The sequence below is a fragment of the Opisthocomus hoazin genome, chromosome 12, assembly GCF_030867145.1.
Source record: "Opisthocomus hoazin isolate bOpiHoa1 chromosome 12, bOpiHoa1.hap1, whole genome shotgun sequence".
Classification (NCBI taxonomy): domain Eukaryota; kingdom Metazoa; phylum Chordata; class Aves; order Opisthocomiformes; family Opisthocomidae; genus Opisthocomus; species Opisthocomus hoazin.
In genome coordinates, this window is record NC_134425.1 from 6,130,331 (window position 1) to 6,153,518 (window position 23,188).

At 36.6% G+C, this 23,188-nt stretch overlaps 1 protein-coding gene across 9 annotated transcripts in view; it reads right to left on the reverse strand.

Annotated features, from left to right (window-relative positions):
- The window catches only part of TDRD12 (tudor domain containing 12), a 91,640-nt gene that overhangs the window by 57,467 nt on the left and 10,985 nt on the right, over positions 1-23,188 (reverse strand). For 8 of the 9 annotated variants that reach the window (XM_075434174.1, XM_075434173.1, XM_075434171.1 and 5 more), the window contains 18 exons: positions 22,711-22,769; positions 21,907-21,967; positions 20,688-20,792; positions 20,109-20,294; positions 19,269-19,422; positions 17,404-17,531; positions 15,254-15,445; positions 14,038-14,166; positions 12,698-12,815; positions 11,729-11,862; positions 11,418-11,638; positions 10,560-10,659; positions 8,380-8,567; positions 7,820-8,030; positions 7,204-7,296; positions 4,932-5,101; positions 1,195-1,316; positions 114-168 (listed from right to left, as the gene is read on the reverse strand). In XM_075434174.1, coding sequence (XP_075290289.1) covers positions 114-168; positions 1,195-1,316; positions 4,932-5,101; positions 7,204-7,296; positions 7,820-8,030; positions 8,380-8,567; positions 10,560-10,659; positions 11,418-11,638; positions 11,729-11,862; positions 12,698-12,815; positions 14,038-14,166; positions 15,254-15,445; positions 17,404-17,531; positions 19,269-19,422; positions 20,109-20,294; positions 20,688-20,792; positions 21,907-21,967; positions 22,711-22,769 — 2,426 coding nt within the window. Of the gene's footprint in view, positions 1-113; positions 169-1,194; positions 1,317-3,828; positions 3,900-4,931; positions 5,102-7,203; positions 7,297-7,819; positions 8,031-8,379; positions 8,568-10,559; positions 10,660-11,417; positions 11,639-11,728; positions 11,863-12,697; positions 12,816-14,037; positions 14,167-15,253; positions 15,446-17,403; positions 17,532-19,268; positions 19,423-20,108; positions 20,295-20,687; positions 20,793-21,906; positions 21,968-22,710; positions 22,770-23,188 lie in introns of those variants that run through there. The other variant, XM_075434179.1, reaches the window with a different exon arrangement.

Below are 23,188 nucleotides of genomic sequence, written 5' to 3' on the forward strand. Positions count from 1 at the left end.
TGCATTATACCTATTTACTCACAAAACAGATAATTTCAGTAAGGATGGTTCTCCTGTTTGGCAGTTCACATTAAAAAGCAAGCATGGGAACAAATCACTCTGAAGTTTTGTACCATTTATGCTGATCCAGCGTAGAGTTATCTGCTTCTGCAGTTTGAGCTACGCCACCTAAAGAAATCCAAATATATTTTTACACTTATCTGTACTACAGAAACTAGATACTTCCAGAATACCCCAGTACCATCACAAAAAATAACTTGCTAGCAATCAAATTACTACCACAAGAATGTATTTAGCATTTACATTGGGTACTTCCTATTTGAAAAAATTTCATAAAGTTAGTAATTCAACTGAAAAATTTAACTAAAAGGAGTATTATAGTTGGTATAAGAAAATTTATATAAAACATAAATATGCACACTTTTCCAGGTTAGGTTAAGGGTTTTTACAGTTCCAAGACATTATTTATCTGAAACATGTCATTTCAGAAATTGACTCAGAGTTTCAGGAATCAAACAACTAATACTGAAATTACCATCACAGCTTGGAACATGGCATTGCACTCTACTACACTGGGGAAAAAGAGCCTTCCATCATAAGCACTTCAGATTTTTATTTGACTTTTGTCTGCTGCAATGTTTCAGTCATTCAGCATTCATTGCTCCAAACTCCAGCACCAACTGCTGCCAGATTATCCTCTGTCCCCCTTTTATGACTGACAAAGGTACATGGTAAAACTCTGCTGACTGAATACCACATCCTTGAGCATTAGACTTAAAAAAAAAAAACCAACCCCCACACACAAACAAAACCTCCCAGAGAATGATGATGTTCACCTCGTATTTAAACAGACTTCAACTTCCTTAAACCCTACGGCCTTAGACAGCAAAATGCTCATCCTCTCTACAGTAGATCTCCTGCTCATACATTCCATTTAGAGTCAAACAATTCTGAGTCTCTCAAGGACAAAGTACTTCCCAAATAGTAATACAGTATATTAATATAGCTTACTCTCACAGCATCTCCAGGCTGCTAACTATAACATATTTGTGGCTTATCATAAACATTAGCTATATATTAGCTATTCTGTACACTCAGAGAAGTCTGCACTTGGTAAAATGACTTTTAGGTTGATGTTTAAGCACCTAACTTAAAAGTTTTAAAATTTTTGGAAACTATCAAGTTACCACATACCACATGGATGATTCCCAAAAGTAATTTTAGAAGAATTACAGTTTTCACTAGAATTTTCTTGTGCTGACATATCCTGTGGATTGGACGCACTCTCTGGACCAGCTGTGTCCTCCTTCATGCCTCTGAACACAGAGAGATTTTTTAAAAAAGGGTTTAAATATGTTTAATATTTAAAGGATTCCTAATCATAGTTGGAAATACTTTTGAAGTTAAGTTCTTCATTCTAATACATACAAAAAATACAATAAAATATACTTCTAGCAAACTGTAAATCTCACCACAGGGTTGCTGAAGTTCAGTAACTCTGTAAGAAGCATTTATACAAAAATCCAAGTTAGGAGAACATTTCCAATTCTGATGGTACCAGCATTCCCTTTGAATCATAAAACCCTGTTGTCCTTACTGTATGCGACAGACCTACATAGGAAAACAATTCTCTTTCACAAAGAATTCCAGTAGGTTTTGGGGCTTTTTGGTCATATTTCATCCTGACTTGGAAAAACGAAAAATCTCAGCTTACTCAGAGTTCTCCAATTATCAGTAAGATATGTCTGGCTTTCCAGCTGTACAGCTAGGGGCTTCACTAGCTGGACTCAAGATTCAGGAAACACTACAATGGAGTCAACATACTTGACAGCTCAGAGATATACTTTCTTCTGTTACTCCCAAACACCTAGTAGCATAAGAGGACTGAAACCAGTTCAGTAAGCCATCACCTAATGTTTCAGTCTGAATAAATAAATATTAACTTTTAAATTAATCCATATTGAATATTTAGTATTAAATACCTGTGCAGCCAACTTTGAAAACTGACACAGCTTACCTTCATTACTTTGGAGGTAAATTAGTAAGATTAAAGTAATTTTCATCTTAAATAAGAGAGATCTTTAATCATGTCCACCTTTCAAAAACGCTTATCAACTTTTCCAAATAATTCCAACTAAACAATTATTTGAGGCTAGGAAAAATACAGCATAGCAAATTCAACTTACACTGTTTTTTAGAAACTATTGCTGAGTTATACACTTGGAGGAATCAAACACTCTTAAAGAAAGTCCAGTCTCATATGATACACTAAATAGCTTTGGACAGCCAAAGTCCGAGAGAATCTAATCTTACCTTAAAGCAATCAAAGTTCTATAGAAATGTTTCATTATTCACATGTCACACAGAAACCCTAAGAACAGCCACCAAGCATGGAGATGCCCGACAAGCTGAGCAAGGACTTGAAAGGTAGGGGCTGAAAACTGGGCAAATAGAGTACGAAGTTAGACAAAAGCTTTGTATACAAAGTCTGCAATGAAGCATCCGAAATCAATATAACCAGCATCTAACTGCATATTCTGCAACAAGATGAAAACATTCCTGAAAAAAACCCCCACTTTTCAATCTAGGCCTAGTACCTCTCAAATTGTGGAAACACTTGCAACGAAAGACAGCCTGCATTTTTCAAACACTGTTAATCAGGAGCGACTGGAGTATTTGCCAAGCCTTCACAGAATGATATCCAAACATCATGAAAAGAGACTGAAGGATCTAGTGCTTTGATTATGTATCTACTGAACAGTCAACAAGGCAGTAATCAGAGAGATGGCTATGCATTAGAGATGGGCCACAACCTCCTCTATTAGAATCAAAAAGGTTTAGAGAGAAGACCCAAAGACAGAGTAGCTTTATTCGTAACTGATGGATTATCTCAAAGCAAGGATACTGCTTCTATCCATAGACCATGTCATCTCAGAGATGACTACATAAGCCCTTTTATTTCCAGGACAAAAATGTTTGTTAAGGTAATTAAGACTGAACTTGATCTTGCTGACACGCTGTTTACAACACGAAAAATTCTGGCTACACCAAGCTTGCCTAAAAGGCTGTGCAGCCCATACATGCTAAGGTCCGCTGGTTTAGAAAACTTAGTATCTACAGGAGCAGAACACCACCACTTTGCTTCTGGTCAAAGAGTTAAGATCTTTGTACTGCACATGACAAACCACAACCATTTAACTAACTAAAGGATCTCGCTGGCTTCTGAACTACAGAGGGAGACTGATGAACAGTCACAAAAAGACCAGCACTCTGTAGCAAGCACATATAACTGAAGCGAATGGCTGAGGCAAAGAACAGAAAACTTACCCACTGCACTGAGTGGTGCTTGATGCACTAACGGGAGGTAGTTTGGGCTGCTGATGTCAGGGAGGAGTTCTGTAATGCAGGCAATTTGCCAAGTAGGTCAGAGAAAAATGACTGTTTTCAAAATAGCATGGAAAGGATGCTTTACCTTTATGTTATTTTATAAAATCTTTTACTGGGCAGAAGCATTCTTTGATCCAATTGCCATGACCAGAGAAAAAAAGGGTAAGTATTATGGGGACCTGTTAAGTAACAAGCCACACTCATAGCCATGAAGCACAATAGGTAAGAGACTACCAAGTCACGCACACAAATACTAGACATAAACAAAAGTAATACAGAATTGCTTGCTGAACTAGCACAGATTAAGGGGAGGCAAAGTGATCTGTCACATACTAAGATGTACAAATTTCTTCTATAAAATTTAGATTTGTAATGAAGCACCCAAAATCTGCAAAACCAACCTGTAACTATGCATATTTTGCAACAGGGAGAAGACAGTCCTGCGAAAAACCCACGAAGTTACTCAGTCAACCTTACAGGAGCTCTCCGAGTCCCCCTTATGTGACTAGCACCTTAATAAAAAAAGACTGCAGTGAGTTCTGAATGTTTGAACAGTAGTGTCAGGCTTAGTGAATCTGCTAAAAGTAATCCAAGCAGCTGCATTAGAGATATTTGAGACGGAATTGTTGCACACTGCACCACAATAAAGTTGTCTGGTCTCTGGCAATCTTTAGGAAGTTACCAATCTTCCTGTTCAGAAATAGCATGAAACAAGAAATAAATTGAAAAAAGCTGTCCTCAAGGTAGCAGAAATCTCGGAGCCTAAGAGTCTTCTGTGAAGAATAAAACCTGAAAAAAATGCCTTCCAAGCATCAACAGTGCATACATGGTTCTCAAACACCAATTTTTAAGGTTTAACAAAATATGGGAAAAACACAATCCTTTGGTTAAGATGAAGTTCTAGTACGGCCTAGATAGAAATAGAGGAACATCAGTCTAAGATAGAAATGGACTATGGAGAGGGTTAGGCTTCCTAGGATCCACCACAGACCACAGTGAGATGTGCCCTTCCACCACATACAGCATTTACGCAATTCTAAAAGTTCACTAGGCAAAAGAAGGGGAAAAAAAAAAACCAAACACGTACAGTGCTGTTACTGCAAAAACTGTCATGTAGCCATACTCATTAAGTGTATTGCCCTAATCCTTTTGAAGTAAATCATTCAAATTTTTCAGTTTGAACTCTGCAGTTGTACAAACATCAACGATATGCTCTACTGTACTGACTGGTAAGCATTCAAAAAAGCCACTGATCTCAATAACAGATAACAGAATGTTAATTCAGACTCTATATTCTTATGATAAACTTGACTATCTTCATCAAATACGAGTTTAATGTTTTCTGGAATTGATCTGTTTCTTTCCATGATGATTACGTGGCTATAGTTGAAGGAAAGCAGATACATCACAAATACTACCCTCTCTGTGTTTAAATTAAAATCACATTCAGTAATATTAATCATGAAAATATCCAGTTAAAATTAAATAACAGAAATTCTTTCCTCATAATGTATATGCTGAAAAAAAAAATTGTAAACACTCACAAAGGCTCCAAGTTCTCTGCATGATGTAGTACCTTCATGTGTCCACACAACTTCTGAAGTTGCATTATATGTTCTGGATTGTCAGTTCCCAGACCCATAGACAAAATCTCAGACCGAATGTTGTATTCATTGACAGACATCTTCAAATCTGAAAGCCTGGTAACCCGGACCTTGAATTACAAAGCATATTAAATGGAAACCACAATTCATAAATGTCCTTTCTCCAACTCTAAGCTGTTCTTTAAGTGAAACTTGAAGCTTAGACCCACTTATTTATACCCATAAGCAATTAATTTTCTCTGATTTTCAAACAGGAACCTACCCACGTTTAACTGTTTTCAACGCATCACCATCCTTTTCATTGTGATAATGGCTCAAGTAACCAGTAGCTAGTCCCATCTAACAGACAAGATGGCAACAAAGTAAGAAATCCTAGCCCATATTACACAAATCACAGCCAAAATATACACCGCAGTTAAAATAACTTCTAGACCCAAACAACTGTGAAACTGCTGGGGGGGTTGCAGAGAGGAGGGTAAGAAAAACTCTAAACAAAAGCACAGAAATTGGAGAAAGGCTGAGATATGCCATACGGGAAAGGAAGCTACTGAACAGAATTACTTCCAAATCATTTTCTCCTTCCACTTTATTTTTCAGCTGACTGAATGGTCAGAAGGAAAACACAGCATGATACATTCCAAAGCACAGGAATAATTTACTGTACTCTTTGGCAGGACAAGCGGGGCCAAGAAGCACAAATTGATCCCGAGCTATAGGTAGGCCCTTCTGGTGAATTTGTCCAGATCATAAAAAAAACCCCACACCTCAACTTGTGAACAACCTTTGATAACAATTCTTCACAGAACTCCTTGCTCATAAAATGCAGTTATTTCTTAACAGACATCACAAAAATGCAACTAGCTTGTTCATGCCATTAGTAAAGGTTTAAAAGGCACCTGATTTTTTGCCCTCTGATGTAACCGTCAGAATAAATTCTTGCACTAAAAAAAAAAAAACTTCCTTTCAAGTAAAACACAGCCCTAAGGCAATGTCCTACTTGCAAAGTTTTGGGAGAATAGGAGACTACTCAGAGGAAACACCATCACATGGATGACGTACTCTCTAATTTTACCCTAGCTATTGCCTTCCAGCCAGCACTACCAACAGCAACGCTCGGTCCAGGTCAGTACTGCCTTTCTTACAGGCCAGGGAACTGACAAAAGAACAACACAAACACGGCACTTACCGTAACATTTTAATTTCAGGAAAATCTAAAAAGTCACCTCTCAAGAGAACCAATAACTAAAGCAATTTCATCACACGTCTAATATTATTGCAGTAACATGTAAAAAAAAAAAAAAAAAAAATCTAAATATCTGAAATGTCAGAATCACAGCCTTTATATCCAATTGATGGATACAGGTCCTGTTTTGAATGCTGACAGAAAGAAATTCAGTTTATGAAGAAAAACACCTCACAATAGTATGCATTAACACTCTGTAAGACCAAGACGTTGTCTAGATGTTAGTGTAAGTAAAACCATAAAAATATCCAAGAACAAGAGCACCCATTCCTCCTATTCTGATCAGGACTACTAAGGAAAAAAAGCTTTAAAGCGCTTTTTAATTTGCAGAAAAATTTAGAAGAAAATTAACTCTAAACTAGTGCAAGAACCATAAAAGACAGTAAATACTTAGAAGTATATACAGACTAAACTAAGTCTAGCATAAAAGGTCCCAGATATCAGCAAACAATCTTGGGGGATCAAAGTTTCATTCTTTCCAAGGAATGTGTGATGAACTACAGAATTGATTTTACAAGACAAAACCAAAAAAACTAGTACTTACAAAATAAAATTCTGCTATTAACTTTACGACATAGTCTGGATGACATTCACAATTTGTTTTACTCAGTCACGTATTCCATCTGTATACAAGCATACATACTTCTCACAGAATGGTTGAGGTTGGAAGGGACCTCTGAAGGTCGTTTCATCCAACCCCCTTGCTCAAGCAGGGTCACCTACAGTCTGCTGCTCAGGACCACGTCCTGATTGCTTCCGAGTATCTCCAAGGATGGAGACTCTACAACCTCTGAGCAACCTGTTCCAGTGCTCAGACACTATCACAATAAATTAACCAACAGTATTACATGAATACCATGTAGAGTAAAACTAAAATAGGAACAGACAGAAGGAAATAGAAGAGGAGGTTCTTTTGTTATAAAGGAGTTCAGATACAAGTCTTTGGTAATACTACAGTTCTATACCTACCACTGGGTCAACCCAAGCTGTATTTCCCAAGGTATGTACTATCTTTGCTTCATGTGGTTTTCCTTTTATTTTGTGATTAATATAATGAGTTACCTAGGAAAAACAAAGTTTCACTGCACTTGAGATGTATACCAACATAGTTTTATTTCATTATAATTAAAATAACTGTAATCTTCTGAGCTTCACAATCAAAAGGGTATTCAACAAATAAAAACAGTTTTGAGTAAACTAGTGAAATACTCCAACTGGAGTAGTAGTACTAGCCTTTAAGGAAGGAGCTTCCTTAATGGAAGACTCAAACAAAAGTCAATTTACAGAGGCTACCCTTTCCCTGTTACTCCCCACAGACTCAAAAGCAGCAATAACGTGTTCTGGAAGAAGCCATTTAAATAATGCAGAAGAAAATCGCACAAATTTCACTTCATTATTTTGTAGGAAAACAAACAAGAAAACTGATGACTTAGAATCTGGCCCAATAGCAGATATCTATTGGCAATACTGATAAACAGTGATATTTAGTAACTAAATTTGCAGTTCGTAACTGTTTTCTTGTAGAAAATAACAGAGAAGTTAAAAAACTTAAGAGAAATACCATGAAAAACCTGGTATATATTACCTTTGGGTTCCATTCAATTTCATTATCAATGGGTTTTACTCTACAAACTATAAATTCCACAGCCTGAGGTGGCAGACACTGGAACTTTGCAGGTAACTGAAGCAGCTGATAGCTCTGAACTTGACTTGTTCTGCCTTCATCTATATATTTAATTTTGACGTTAAAGAACACATTGTCCTCCTCTTTTGGGGAAATCTCTACAACCTGAACCCTTCACAGTAGGAGAAGAAACACAGAATTATTATTCATATAATAATTATATAATTCATATTATTATTATTCATATAATCAGTTGTAAAAAGTTTTTTAGTCTTGTTTAAAAATAAGAGATATTTTCATAACCAAATATCTAACTGCGTGTGTGTGTGGGCAGTTACTCTGTTTTCCATTCTGTAATTTAAAGAGTATGCGATAGCTTTTCACAGAATGATTTGAGTAGCAGTGATTTTTTTGCTGGTTTTGGGGGTGGGCTGCCTTTTTTAAAAAAAATTAAACAGTGAAATGTTTTAAATTACTTTGTATAACAATGTGCACATAAATAATTTTTAAAAAAATTGTACCTGTGATAAAATGTTTTCTCACATAATCCATAAAATGCTAGCTTCTCCACACTTTTAACAGAAATTTTATTACTGGGTTTCTTAAAATACTCGTTAATGTCTTCAGCAAGAACTGTGTATTGGTCCTTCTGTTTATCTACTATTCGACCAAAGTAGTTTGTTGCATTTACAATGTGGAGAGGCAGTATCTGAAAGCATAAAATACATTAGAAAAAAGGAGGACTGGACGATTTCCTGAATGAATGAAATTTAAGTTTTCATATTCAAGACCATCTACTTCTTTCCAGCCCAAAGAAAGTGACAGAGATGTTGCTGCATACACACATTTCAGAATGAGTTATTATTACATTATTCATAAAATTATGAATAATACTAACTGCTGATAGTCCAGTCAACAGTGGACAGAAATTTAAAGAGCAAGAACTGTTAGGTCTCGGTTGGGGGTATTCCACTTACATGAACACCAGCGATCTATACTATTACCTGCCAAGTTACTAACCACTATGGCATTCCACACCATTCAAGCTTAATTCTAAGTGTTCTCCAACCTCACAGTTTAGAAGAACTGACTGGGGAAGCATGAGGCCTTCACTCTTTCTGCTCTAAAACTACTTAAATGAAAAACTATTAATATACTACTATCAACACCAACGCATAAAACGCTGGGCGCGTTCCATCCAAAGGGTCATGCCAGGTAGAAGTAACGAGAGACAGCTGGGTGTATGCAGTCAGACAAAACAGTAAGAGGACCAGAGAGGTCGTTTCCACTTAATAAAAATCCTAAAAGAGCACAATGCAACTTCAGGTTCTTAAAGGAAATTAACATTCTACTGCATTCCAAACAAAAAAAGAAGCGAATGCTTATCAAAGTGATAACTGATTTGTAAGACTGACACCCAGGCTCTGCAGTTAGCAGATATGGAAGAAGCCATAACCACTGTCTTGAGTGCGCCACAGGTAAGTGCAAGTTTCTAATAGGAGCATCACAAAATCTGTCCACTAAATCTGGCAAATCCATCTGGCACTAAAACCGTAAGTAGGTTGTCAAAGGGTTTGAACTCATACCCACCACCAAAACATTATTAGGGAGAAATACAGTGACGCCAAAGAACCCATCCAGTTCTACTTATTTTCTATTCTCACAACCTATGACTTTTGGGAATGGATAACACCCTTTAACTGCCATGACCGGAAGGCGCCTGAATTCTGCAAAAGGCAGGACAGAAAGAAGGCAGAAGCAGCTCATCCAAACAGAAGGCACCCAGCACTTCCCAGATCCAAGTGCCAACTTTGGAAGTAAGCATCGATGCCTACGCACTTGCTTTCAGCAATCATTATCCAATAAGGAGACGAGAGGTACTATACAAAACTGCTATACGGGAAGACACTCCAGTATAGAAGGGACTGAAAGGCCACGTGAAGTGAGCTGGAGACACAAAGTGTTACTGGGATGTGAAGAAGCACCACAGCAAAGTCAATCCAGTAAACATGAAGGTTTTATGATTGTGATACTATTAAAAAAGTCCAGTTAGAACAGTACTCTGTATCAAAACCATTTTCAAAAAACATAGACATCTTGCTAGGAAGTAACTGTTCCATCTAGAAGATAAGGGAGGAGCTGTATCTGTGGATATTGCAAATGAAAACACTAGTTTCAAATGACAAGGCCAGATCATGCTAATTTTTCAGCAAGTCTGCATGAACATGTCAGCTAAGAAAAAAATCCTCCCTTCCACAAAAAATGCATCATCTTCCACTTCAATTTCTCTTCGCTCCAAAACATTAATTCGTGTTTCTTCTACAATAAATATACTCAAAGTTTATAGGAACTTTAACCATTGTTAATTTCAGCACATGGTCTCAATTTCTAGAGAGAAGGAATAAACAGAACATAAGCCCTCTTCCCATAAAACGGGAATCTTCAATGCAGCAGAAAATCTGAGGCAAATTCAATCACCTGCAAAACAATTTCAATTCAAGCTGACAATTAAGGGAAAATCTAGCACAATTATTTATGTCACAGAGAGAGGAAAAAGGCTAAAATATAACAAATACCCAAGAGAAACAGTATACCAGCTATGGTGATATTAATGTAATACAAAAAATAAGTACTATGTTAAGTAGCTATTTAAGACCTATCTTCTTGATATCCAAACCCAAGGTAAATAATAACAACTTACTGTCACACATCCAGGCGCTTGTATAATTTTATCTGGTATATTCTGGGGCACATCTATTTGTAAATTAATTTGATGACGATCAGGACACATTGTTCTATTCCTACATATTAAGAAAACGGCTTCAGGAAAAGGCTCTTTGTTTTCAGTTCTGAACTATTTTGAGGTGACTTACAATAGCTTTAAACATTAAAATTTCATCAGCCCACAGTATTAGTTTTCTGTGTCAAATAACACCAATGACTGGGGGTTATACAGAAACGGCCAAAAAGCTCTTGGTGGAAAAGTTTGTACAACAAAAGAAAAAACACTGGAAAACTTGTTTCAGAGTAAAATAAACACTAACATGGAATTTTTTTGTTACTTGCAACAACAGTCATCTACACTAGAAGCCACACCTGAGAACACTTTAGCTTCCTTCTTGAAGCACTACTTACAATCCAGTTACACACAGTTCAGAGAAGTCATCATCTACTTACCCACTCTGGAGGGACGGACCGGAGACAATAGGAGAGAGAGTAAAGCACAAACCTTGTGCAATTATGGTTAGAATACTAATCAAAACAATTGAAGTGCTCTCAAGTACATCTAGGCAGGAGTTACAACGAAGTATGCTACTATGTCAGACTACGTATGATTGGTCTCCATAACAACATTAATATTTTTGTTTTCATAAAAATGCCCAAGAAGTGTGAAACATGCAACAGCAAACAGAAAAAACAAAAAACAAACAAAAAACCACCTGGTTTGAATAAAAAGCATCCAACACGAAAATTCACCAAGCAGAAGCAGTCATCATTCAGGGCATACAATGCCTTACTGTATCAGTACAGGTGTCAAGAAAACTTGGTACTTCCTTACTTGCAAATCCCAAACATTTTAAGATAGGTACACAGTGGCCTTGAAAATTTCTTATCTTCTTCAGCTTCTACCATCTTGGCAGTAAAATCATGCAGTTCTGGGGGAATTTCAGCTTCTGCATACTGCAAATAGCGCAGGATCCAAAGTGCGTGACATGCACTGTTTTCTGTTATCAGAATGACTGACATGGCCTTTGTACATTCCTGATCTACAGAAGAATCCTAGAAAAAATATTTTTTGTTAAGAAGTTTTTACGTATCCACCACTTAATAATAAAACATGGTATTAACCCATTAAAGATTCACTCAAACCTTTATCACTTTACAGAAGTTATCAGACATGCTGTGCAGACGCTGACCAAAGACTCTTGGAGAAGGAAAACTGAAATGTATCACGCAAGTTGCATCTGTAATTCCCAAAGACTGCATGCAGTCATCTGTTAAAACTAAGCACATGTTTTATACACACATATAACTAATACTTCAAGCATGTGAAGTATTACATTGCATTAGCAACGGCTGATTCCTTCTCCCCATCCACTGACTTAAGAATCACAAAAAAGGTCTTTCCCCAATATACTTACATAAGGCATTTTATTTCTTCAGTCAATACACTTCATAAGCATATAGCAGAAACAGCATTTCACGTTAGTCTCTAATAATCTAGCATAATTCTTTATCTCTTATCAGTATCATGGAATAAACAGAATTGCCCACAGCCAAGTACTTCATAAGACAGAAAACACCTGAAGTAATGCAGGAATGCTAACACATTTGTATGAACTGCAAAGCAGATGCAATTAAGTCAATCTTCCTGCTTTTGACATACAAAATGGAAAAAAGTAAGTTTGAAACTGGGCAAGACTCTTTTCTACTAAACAACTTAAAAAATAAAATTCTACCAGAACATATGGGAAATGATTACAGTAAGTCTCCAGAGCTTCTAAATTACTTCAATCTGAAAATATCCACTGCAGTAGGAGACAGTTGTGAAATCATGGAAATTCTCTGAAAGTACTACTAGTTCTTTTAACTAATGCATAAAAAACCCCTCCTTTATGTATGTACAGTTTTCCCTTGCACCAGTCTACTCTGAGACCTAGGAACAACCGAAAAAAACAAAGAAAAAAGACTAGCTGTAGCACTAATAAGTAAATGGATAACTGGAAAGAACTCATAGGGAACGGACCCTGTGGAAATGATGAGATACACTAGTGTATTTACTGTAGAACGAGTCACCATGAAAACATAATTGCAACTAGACAAAAAGAAAACACTCACCTAAGACTACACGAGTACCAGAACTATACTTTTTTGTCCACTGCTCCAAGATATACTTGAAATTAAACTCGCTCTCTTTATGTATTTTCAAGGAAAATATTGAGTTGCTTTTCAGTGCCTGGAAGACAAAGTAAAGTTACACGTTCTTCCAAAACAGCAGTAACTGCTCAAATAAATAGCATACCTTAGCTACTGTAAAGAGAGCCAAGGGAAAGAGTTCATGAAATTTAGGTTGCTTATAGAAAAAAAAAGAAAATTGAAATTATGGAGATAACAAATCGTCAAAGCTTAAACATTCCAGACACACGAACACTAACATTTACATAAGAACCACCCCTTAAATATAAGAGGATCTATTCCACCTTCTGGAATGGAATACGTTCCCTTGTTTCAGGACTGACATGTCTTCCTATGACATCTGAACAAACCAGCCACATACCGTTTTTCTACCCCATACTTGAAGCTATCGCTAAAGGTTTTAATTGCCTCCTTTAGTAAAATCATCCCTGTCATTCACATCACTGTACCTAGGCTTAATAGAACTGCTTCACAGGCAAGTCACATTGCACTCCTCTTACTTCGCACTCTTGGATGACCAGCAAAGACACAATGAAAGTACAGAAGAGATTTTTCTATTGCTATGTTGTTATATATATTAATTGGTATTAATATCTGAAGAAAGAACTATTGCAGGAGAACTCCTTCTCACCCTCCACCACTGAAAAGCTGAGTATACAACCCCATAAGAAAGGTGGGAAACTAGAGTATGTTCTACTGCAGGTAACTCTGAAGCAGTTTTATGCCAATTTTTAAGAAAATACATGTTAAGCATGCTGTCTTCCCCCCATGCCCTATGACTTGAAGCTTAACTAAATTCTGGTAGACTTTCACAGAATGACATCAAATGTTTCTTTCAAATCAGAGAAATGGCCTTCTACAATTTCAACTACTCCAGAGCAGAAAGCAACAGACCAGAACTTCTTAACATAGCAGCTCAAGTTTTCTCTCCCCATGCCACTCCTGGAAACAGTAAAAAAAATTAAAGTAACTGACAGAACTTCTATCAGAAATAAGCCAGGTTTGATTCAGCTCAGAGCTCCAACCTAACAGACAGAACGTAGTTAAGAATTTAGTAAAGAATGCATTCTATGCCAGACATTCCTGTCAGTGTGGTATTCTTCTACTTGGCAGAAGAGCAGGGTTAGGGCTATTATTAGCAGAAATCATTAACTTCCACATTAACAATCCACCTTTATTCTAAGGAGCCAAGATATTTTAGTTTGTTATACCTTGCCAATTAAAAAGTGCGCTTATCTAAGTAAATTTAAATACTTTCTTACCTTATGAACCATTTCTGCTTCATTTACTGAATTAGTGAAAATCAGCACCTTCTGAAGGTTACTGTGGTTAAAATCCAGGATTCTGAGTAACACAGCAGTTCTCTCATTGTTCATGCAAGACCGCACGACCTATAAGCAGATATAAAACAGAGGGCTGACAATTCATGTAATCTCTACATATTTTATTCTGTAATTCTTCCTTTTAATCAGCACTAAGCATTGTTATATAATACCAAAGAGAATCCAGTGAATGGCAGGTCTTCATTAAAACTTCCAGAAGACAGAACTCTCACAAAAGGTATGCATTTAGGACAGCTTCCAGAAGTATAATTAAAATCCATCACATAATCAAAATCCCACATTAAGGTTTCCCACTCATTGAATTTTAGGCGACTTTTCAATCTAAGTTTGGCATTTTCAAATACCAGTAAAAAAGCTTCACACTGCAAAAGCATACTGCAACATCTGAAATACTCTTAATAAATAAAGCATCAACATACCAACATTTTTAGTCCTACCAAACCGTTAATTAGACATCTCACAAAAACTAGTGTTTCTCCAGTTTCCTGTCACACTCAGAATGTCTAGTCTTAGAGATTTCCCAACATTCCCAACCCCCAAAATTATTACATTTTGAGACATAGAAGAATGCAGATCACACTTAGAACATTTTCTATTGTTCTTAAGGGCTACACCACATTGACCAGGAAACAAATGAGAAGACAGCCTAAGGACACTGAATAACTTCCCGGAAATTTTAGGTCAAATTAAGTTCTGTATTGTGTGGTACACAGCAGTAGAACAAGTATTTTACTGGCTCTGTCTTCGGATAACTTACCTTGTAGTTCTGCCACTCCCGATGAACAACTGCAAAAACATGCTGATAAAATTCTTGTCACAAACTATACCATCTGCAAACATTTCACACAAAACTCAGATTCATTTGCACAGACAATAAAATACTTGAGGGAATATGTTCACCTTAGTCCTACAAAGCAAGGTAGAAGACCTTCAGCTCATTCAGTGATTAACTTGCACATGACTTCGAAGACTCACCTCAGTTCACACATAGGAGGTGCACCTGGACAGTCTGAGTTCAGATTATAGCAGTACTCACTTAAAATAAACAATCAGCCGCCACATACATTGACCTCGATCAGTATGAAGAGCAACATACTTTAGTAAACAAATAGTGACATCATCTCCAAATTTTTACCTGTTGCACATTTCCACAGATGGCAGCTTCTTCCATAGCTGTTATCACAATGTAAGGATTGTTCATGAACTCCTTTATCAAGTGTGCTATATGTTTATTCCAACGAGTTCCAACAGCAATAATCTGATGCGGTGAATACACCCACTCTTCAGTAACAATGGCTTTCTTGTAACAATCTAAAACAGTAAAAACCTATAGAGAAAAAAAGAAAGTTTTTTTTCTATCATATTTTCCTACTCCTATGAGTATGTAACAGCAGTGAAAAGTACACTGTTTCAGCACATGTTTTTTTGTGGTCACAAAACCACCACCACAACAAAACACAAATTTCACATCCAAAACGAAGCATTTGGTTTGTGCACTTTTATCCTGTCAGTTGGACGACTTCTGAAAACAAGAAGAAAGTAACCGGATAGCATGAAGGAACAGCATGTGCATGCACACAGGATCATAACGCAGTATTCCGTCCAGACAAGATGGAAAATTTAGGAAAAGGATCTGTTCAAGTCTGAAAAACACTAAGCCTAGGCAAAAGGAGATGAAAGAGGTCAGAGGCAGTCAGCAAAAAAACTAGGAGGTAAGCAGAATATAAACCCAACCTGCCAATGCAGTAATTTGCAAAAAAAAAAAAAAACAACGGGGTGACATAAAATCATTTTAAAAATTAAAAAAAACCAACACTAAGACAGAATGAACATATTCCTGATGACATCACCGTACACAAGCGACAAGCAGTCCAGGTGTGGAAAGACATCAGGATTTGCAGCAGAGCACTACCACACTAAGAAGTATTCTAGGGCTCTGGCACAATTCTAAGCCAACTCTCTCAACCTGGCTCTAAACTTACCCATAGTAGCAGTATTTTTAATAATGTAACATTTCTGCAACACAGTGCTTTACAAGCGCTACAATAGTCCAAACATTATGGAATGATCATTTCCATCTGAAAGAGCATCTATTTTCTATTCAACACTGATACTTATGAGAAGCTGAGCAGATGCTACAAAAACGTCAGATGCACGCACAGTATTTTACAAACTACCTTTCCCACAACCTTCATATGGTGGACCTGCACTCCATCTCAAGCAGTACAGGAACACAACAGGAAGAACAGCAAGAAGGAATGTACCACTGGATAAGATGGCATTTCATCTAATGTATGACTTAAGCATGCCTTTGTAGTAGCAAATCTGAACAGCTTCATATACAGCAAATTGGGCAATCTATCTTCATTAAGAAGTTTCTCTAACTTTTCAGCTAGAAGAATAGCCTTTTAGTCTTATCACCAAATTTTAAACAGGTAATATTAGTCAGTTAATGATTTAAAAAAATAAATTTTGACAGTGAAAAAAAGGTAAGCTGTTTTTAGCATACTGATGACGTAATACGCTGTAATACTAACAGAAAGCATCTGTCCTATGAGGCCTCAAAGCACCAACAAAAAAAAATACTAAATTTTGTCAGACTTGAGTTATGACTCATCATTTTAAAACTGATACAATACATACACCCTTGTCAACATAGAACTTAATGCTGCTTCTTTTCCATGATTCTTGGAGTTGCAAATAGCTTCTCCTTTTGTCTGTACTATCACTTAGACCCAAGGAATGTTTTTATGACTGCTTCCAAGATTACTGAATCATTCACTTCTACCTTTCATCCTACAGAGACTGAGTAGCTTACCAATAAAGACAGTTATTGAACTGAAGCTTTTCAAACCGCACTGGTAAGAGGGAAAAGGAAGTTCCTTACAGATAGATGATGCAAGTCTTTAAAAGTAGATTAAAGACCCCTACACTGCAACTACCACTACCAAGCTGAAAAACAATGCAAGTCCTTGGGAGACCATCCACAGCAAAGGAAGACAGCATAATGGAGCAGTAGCATACAACAGGACAAGACAGACCTCTCAGATTCAAAACAAAACAAAAAAAAAAAAGGAAGGAAAGTCAGATTTAACAGATTACAACTCCACTTTTCGTGTTTCATTCTGCCAGAAGTACACACATGTGAATTTTTTAATTCCGTTTTCTTCTCATCTCTACCACAGGGGTTTGGGAAGGTTGATTTTTTTCAGTATGTGCCACTGTTTTCAAGATATATGCACAACTGGAACAGCCTTTTACCTTCTGAATGTATAAGCCATTTACCTGTTCAGTAGCATCAGAGAACAGTACCTCAATCTCATCAAGAACAAGATGGCAAAGTCTACAAAATAATAAACTGTGATGTTCAAACAGTCTCAGGAGGCTATACGGTGTAGTCACAATTACTTCACCTACAAGAAGGAAGAAAAGACTTAACATTAACTTACAACTTGAAAGAATATTAATAAGACACCATAGGACATGGCAGTTCCATTAAAAAGGTCACAATTGCATTTCAGTTGCATCATCATCCACGCTGGTTTTTTTTAAGTTGGTTTTGGGTGGGAATTTTTTTTTTTTTTTTTTTAAATAGAGAACACTGAACTCCATTTTCTGACTTCTGGTCAACAGTCATTTTTAATTTGCTTGTACTTTTCTATCCCTGCATGTCTTCAAAACCTGAGTGGGTAAAACTCAAGTTTGTGAAAAAGTGAAAGGTCTGAGCATTAACAAGATTACAAAGCAAGACTCCATTTAATTTTCCAGTAAGACAATGGAAGCAGAGATAAGAACTTCAAAATGAGACAGACAGAAGGTAAATATATGCAAGAGCTGCCTTTAGAAAATTCTAGTTTAAAAAACTGAATAAAGCACACATCGTAGCCTAGACATCTACACACATAGGCATGTGGGTGCATCTGTATAAGTGCATATATATCCACATAAAAACAAACCAATCTTAAATCTGTGCAAACATACCAGCAGCTATACCAATAAAAGATCTGAATTCATCCACCAGGCTCTTAAACATGAATGACAGATGTAAGAATACAAACTGCTGAAACAAAGTTTTACACAATCTTTCAGTTTTATCCATATTTGTCTCCTTGGCAAAAAGAGCCACTATTAAAAATGCAACTATCAATTAAGGCTTAAGAAAAAGACCAAACAAGAATAACAAAACTAAGTGTTTTAATAAATACACTTAAGTAGGGCAAGTCTTCCAACAGCTTTTACTACTTCTATGCTTCCTATTCTCTATGGAGTATCTTCTGCATACTACCTAAGTTATATGCAAAAATTACTTCAAATTTATTGCAATTAGTAAGTTGGAAACCATCATTTAAAAAAAAAAATACTTCCAACTAAAATTTGAGCTGGACATTTACGCAACTTTATCTGCAAAAAACTGTTACCTCCTTAATCCTTCATTTTTTGAACATTCTTTTTAAATTAAGAAATGTGTTTAGCATGTACAAACAGTAAAGCAGTATCAGACATGTCCCCCGCATACCCGTCAATTTAAAAAAATAAAAACCATGTACTTGAAATGTTTATATATTTGTTAAAAACATTTTTAAGAACATTATTATTGCAGCCTTTCAGTATTTAAAGGGGGGCCTATAAGAAAGAGGCAAAAAGGGGACAACCTTTTTAGCAATGCCTGTTGTGACAGGTCAAGAAGTAATGGTTTTAAACTAAGGGAGAGTAGATTTTGATTGGATATAAGGAAGATATTTTTTACAATAAGAGTGGTGACACACTGGCACAGGTTGCCCAAAGTAGTACTGGAGGCCCCATCACTAGAAACATTCAAGGTCAGGTTGGATGGGGCTCTGAGCAACCTGATCTAGTTAAAGATGTCCCTGCTCACTGTGGGGGGCTGGGCTAGACGACCTCTAAAGGTCCCTTTCCAACCCTAAGCATTCTATGATTCTATGTAGATATTCAAACAGCTTTAATACCATTACTGTTAAACAGCACTACTGAAGTTTCATGTATCACTACAGAGTTATAGCATTAAAGAAATAGATTTATCACTTCATAGAACAAAAAACAAGTATAAACTGCTTCTTTCACAATCTACTGTAATTAAGGCAGCCTACATTGTTTTCAAGCATAATTAAGATGATAGAAAGTATTCTTACATCCTCGGATTTTCACACTTCTAGCTTCTTCTTTGTTCTGCCCAAGTATTATCAACATCGGATGAAGCTGTCTGGAGCATCTCTCATATGTTTTCAGTAGCTCAAAAACAAGTTGTGCCTTCTTCCACCCAGGACATAAAATAAGTGCTAGTGGCTACATATATATACACAAAATTTTACACCATAGCGTTAGACGAGAATTCAGAATCTTAAGAATTGTACTACTTCAGTATTTAGGGAAAAAACAAAATCTGCAACATAGGCCTTTCAGTACTCAAAAACTGAAGCTTTCAGCACTCTATAGCCTTCTAAATGCAGATATTACAGACGCAAGGAGTCATACATCAGGTTACCTCAAGAAAAAAAGGATGCATGCAGCAACAAACAGTAAGAGGTCCAAAATTCAACAGAAGCAAGAGCATCCTGTCTTACTTGGGGGGTTGTACTAGAGCAATTTCCCTTAGAACCTCAATAATTCTATATTTCTGTGATCTAATACAAGTAAGGAATGAACTGCCATGTTTGAAAAAGCTAACACAAATTTAAATTTAATGACTGCATACTAACCCCTTAAAGACAAACCTTCAACAAGTATCAAAGTCATATAACATTAACCATTTGTTAGGTATTACTTGATAAATAAGCTTTGGACTCCCACATTCACGCAGCCCGTCTCCGTAAGCCTCTAAGCAGAGGGCTTATATAAACTGGCAAGCATGCTGAAGATACACTAAGATCACACTAAATGTATACATTCTAAACACAAACTATCTTTTGGATCATCATTCTACATCCGCACTTTACAACAGAAAAGCTGTTACTACTCTAACATATACGTACTCCACTCCTGTTCGGCAAGGATTTGTAGCAACTTCCCAACTGCAAAAATGTAAGAACTGGTGCAATATATAAGAAAGGATCATTTCCCTGGTATGAGATAGCAACTACGTCACATCCTCGAGCTACTGGTGGCCAACAGTAAGATTCTGTGAAGGTAGGGCCCAAAAATTTTTTCCGAGTAAGTTCCTACAGAAAAAGAAATTAAGAGTTCCACAGGAAAAACACGTACTCAAATGGTAACAAAGCAAGACAAAACATAATAGTGTGTGATTTAAAAGCTTTTGACCCACTACATAATAAATGCCCTTAACATGCAATACAAAAAAGTTCTGGGCTGAAGAGTTAAATCTTTGTTTTAAAATCCAAACCCCATGACTTGTGGCAGTGGTTGATATACTAGAAGAAATGTGTACAATTCTTACAGCATCTCTCTGAAGCTTCATTTATTCAAACACATGAACAACCTGCCAGATATTCCTCAATTAAAATCAGGTATTACTATAATATTTAGTATCTAGAGTTGGAGTACGATACTAGCCTTAAACAGATATTCAGTGTAATCTATTACATTAGCATTACCTTTTTCAGATCATTAAAAAGGGGTGCTGTTTCCAGATTTGACGATGGCTCAATTTTGTTGCTTAAAAAGACAAAGTTTTTCTCTTCACTAAGATTTTGAAAACTCTGAAACAATATGACAAACAGATGACAAAGACAGTACTTTATAATAGGGTTTTAGTGTACATACAACTCAAAAGCATTTACTCTATTTAAAAGTAGTATTTTGATGAAAAACAGCCAAAGAAATTGTAAATACATTTTAGATATGACTCATACACACTAAGTTACACAGACCAGTGGTGAGACAAATAGTATTTCTTAAAGAAAGATTTATCAAGATTGTCTTAACACAACCATCTTAAACCACTCAAGAGAACACACTAGATGTTCTGTGTACAGCTAGCATTCAGCTATAACAAAATTAAAATGCAATTAAAAAAAGATGACTAGTAAAATTTGATGTGGTGGGTTGGCCTCGGCTCACAGCCAAGCACCCACATGGGCACTTACTCAGTCTCCCTTCCCAGAGGGATGGGGGAAAAAATCTTAGCAGAGCAAGCAAGAAGATTCATGGGTCAAAACAGAAACAGGGTTGTTACTTAACAATTACTGATGCAGGCAAATCAGACTCAACCTGACATTAACTTAATTTGTTGCCAATTAATGTATGAGTACTGATTTGGTTACTGGGAAACAAAAACAAAGAAATGAGCATTTACACACTTCAGGAAAACACCTTTCCTCCCCATTCCCAGGCTCAGCTTCACTCCAAACTACTCCACTTACAATCAGCGCAGGTTACACTCAGTCCCACCAGTGAGGCAATGAGCAGTGCAAGGCAGGGATTGCAGTCAGAACATAGCAGTTTCTCTCTGTTGCTCCTTCCCTCTCACTTCTTTCCTCTGCTCCAGCTCGGGGCCTCCACAGATTGCAGTCCCTTCGGGCACACCTGCTCCAGCATGGAGCACTTCCTACTCCTGTGACCTTGGCACAGCCTCAGTTTCTGACTTCACCCTGCATTTTTTGCCCTTTCTTAAATATGTTTTGACAGAGGCACCACCAACTTGGTCAACTCAGCTTTGGCTTGCGGCGGGTCTTGTTGTTGATGCAGCTGGAATCCACCCCTAACCTCCTTCCACAAAGATGACCCCTGCCGCCCCAACACTATCAAAGCCTTCCACATACACACAATGCATTTGAACAAGAGATGTTTAATGAAAGTTAATGCTTGAAATACCTGTTCGTCATCTTCAATTGAGTGTGTCTTCAGAAGATCAAAATTTAAGAACTGCTGAAGCCTGAGAAACATACAAATCCAACATAAGTAAAATATAATTAATAAGTACCATCAATATTTCTAAAATATTGAAAGCAATCCACTCACAAAATATTTCTGATGTACTACCTATGCCAAGGAAGAAAGCCCCTGAACATGAAAGAGGAAATAAAAAAGTATAATTTCAAAAACAAAATTTAATATGAGCTTTTAAGTATCTGAAAATAACCCTAAGGAAATTTTTTAACAAAAATAATTGGTAGGTTCCTCAACTTTAGAAGAAAAAAATCAGACTGGACTGTAAGAATAAGGTTTCTTAAAGTGTCAAAAAAATGAAACAATGTATCTTTGCATCAGTTACAAACCGAATTACAAAACATCCCTTCGGTCTATTACACATGATCAACTGACATGCAGCGCAGTAAAAGCACTGCACAAATCAATTCACAGTCTTATTTCATGAAGTTTGAAAACTTTATAAACGGCACTAAGAATAAAGCAATTTAACATGGTTAGTGTGCAGCAAAAATACTTACCCATCACATCTTTGTACTCAAGTTATTGTTTAGAAAGAAATTCTATTTTTATTGTAGCCTGGGTAAGTATCGGCAGCTTTAAATTCCATTCTTCCCCAAAAGCATGCGTATACATCCTCTCCTAATCTCCGTCCTTTTAACTGCCTAAGAATAGTAACTGGAAGCATATTACAGTTCCTAATTATCTGATTACATAACCATTCAAAACATTTAACACACCACACCATACCTGTCTCTGTGAATTGCTGTATTTTCCTTTACAGGCAAACCTGGAATTGCTTTGACAATCTATCAAGAAAAGACAAACACATTTTTAGCACTAAAACACTGTTCAAGAGCAACATTTTAGAAAAATTATATCTTTAGTCTATTGAGCTGAAAGTTGAAAATATTCTCCAAATATTTTGGAGAATTTTTGTACAAATTCTACATTTGTCTGAATAATGCAACAATTTTGATGAACCAAACTTCAGAAAACTGTCTAACTTGTTACAGAATATTATTTTCTTTACCAAGAATCAAGCGCGCGACAAGAAGGCTGCCCACACGAAAGAAAACTTAGTTCATGGTCACATCTCAAGCTGTATTTGGAATTGGGGACCTGAGCTAGTATGAACACATACTGATTCATTCTTAAAACATTTTCATTTTTAAAACAAAATTAAGAAATCATGGAAAGCCTATACACCACAGACAGAAGGAAAAAC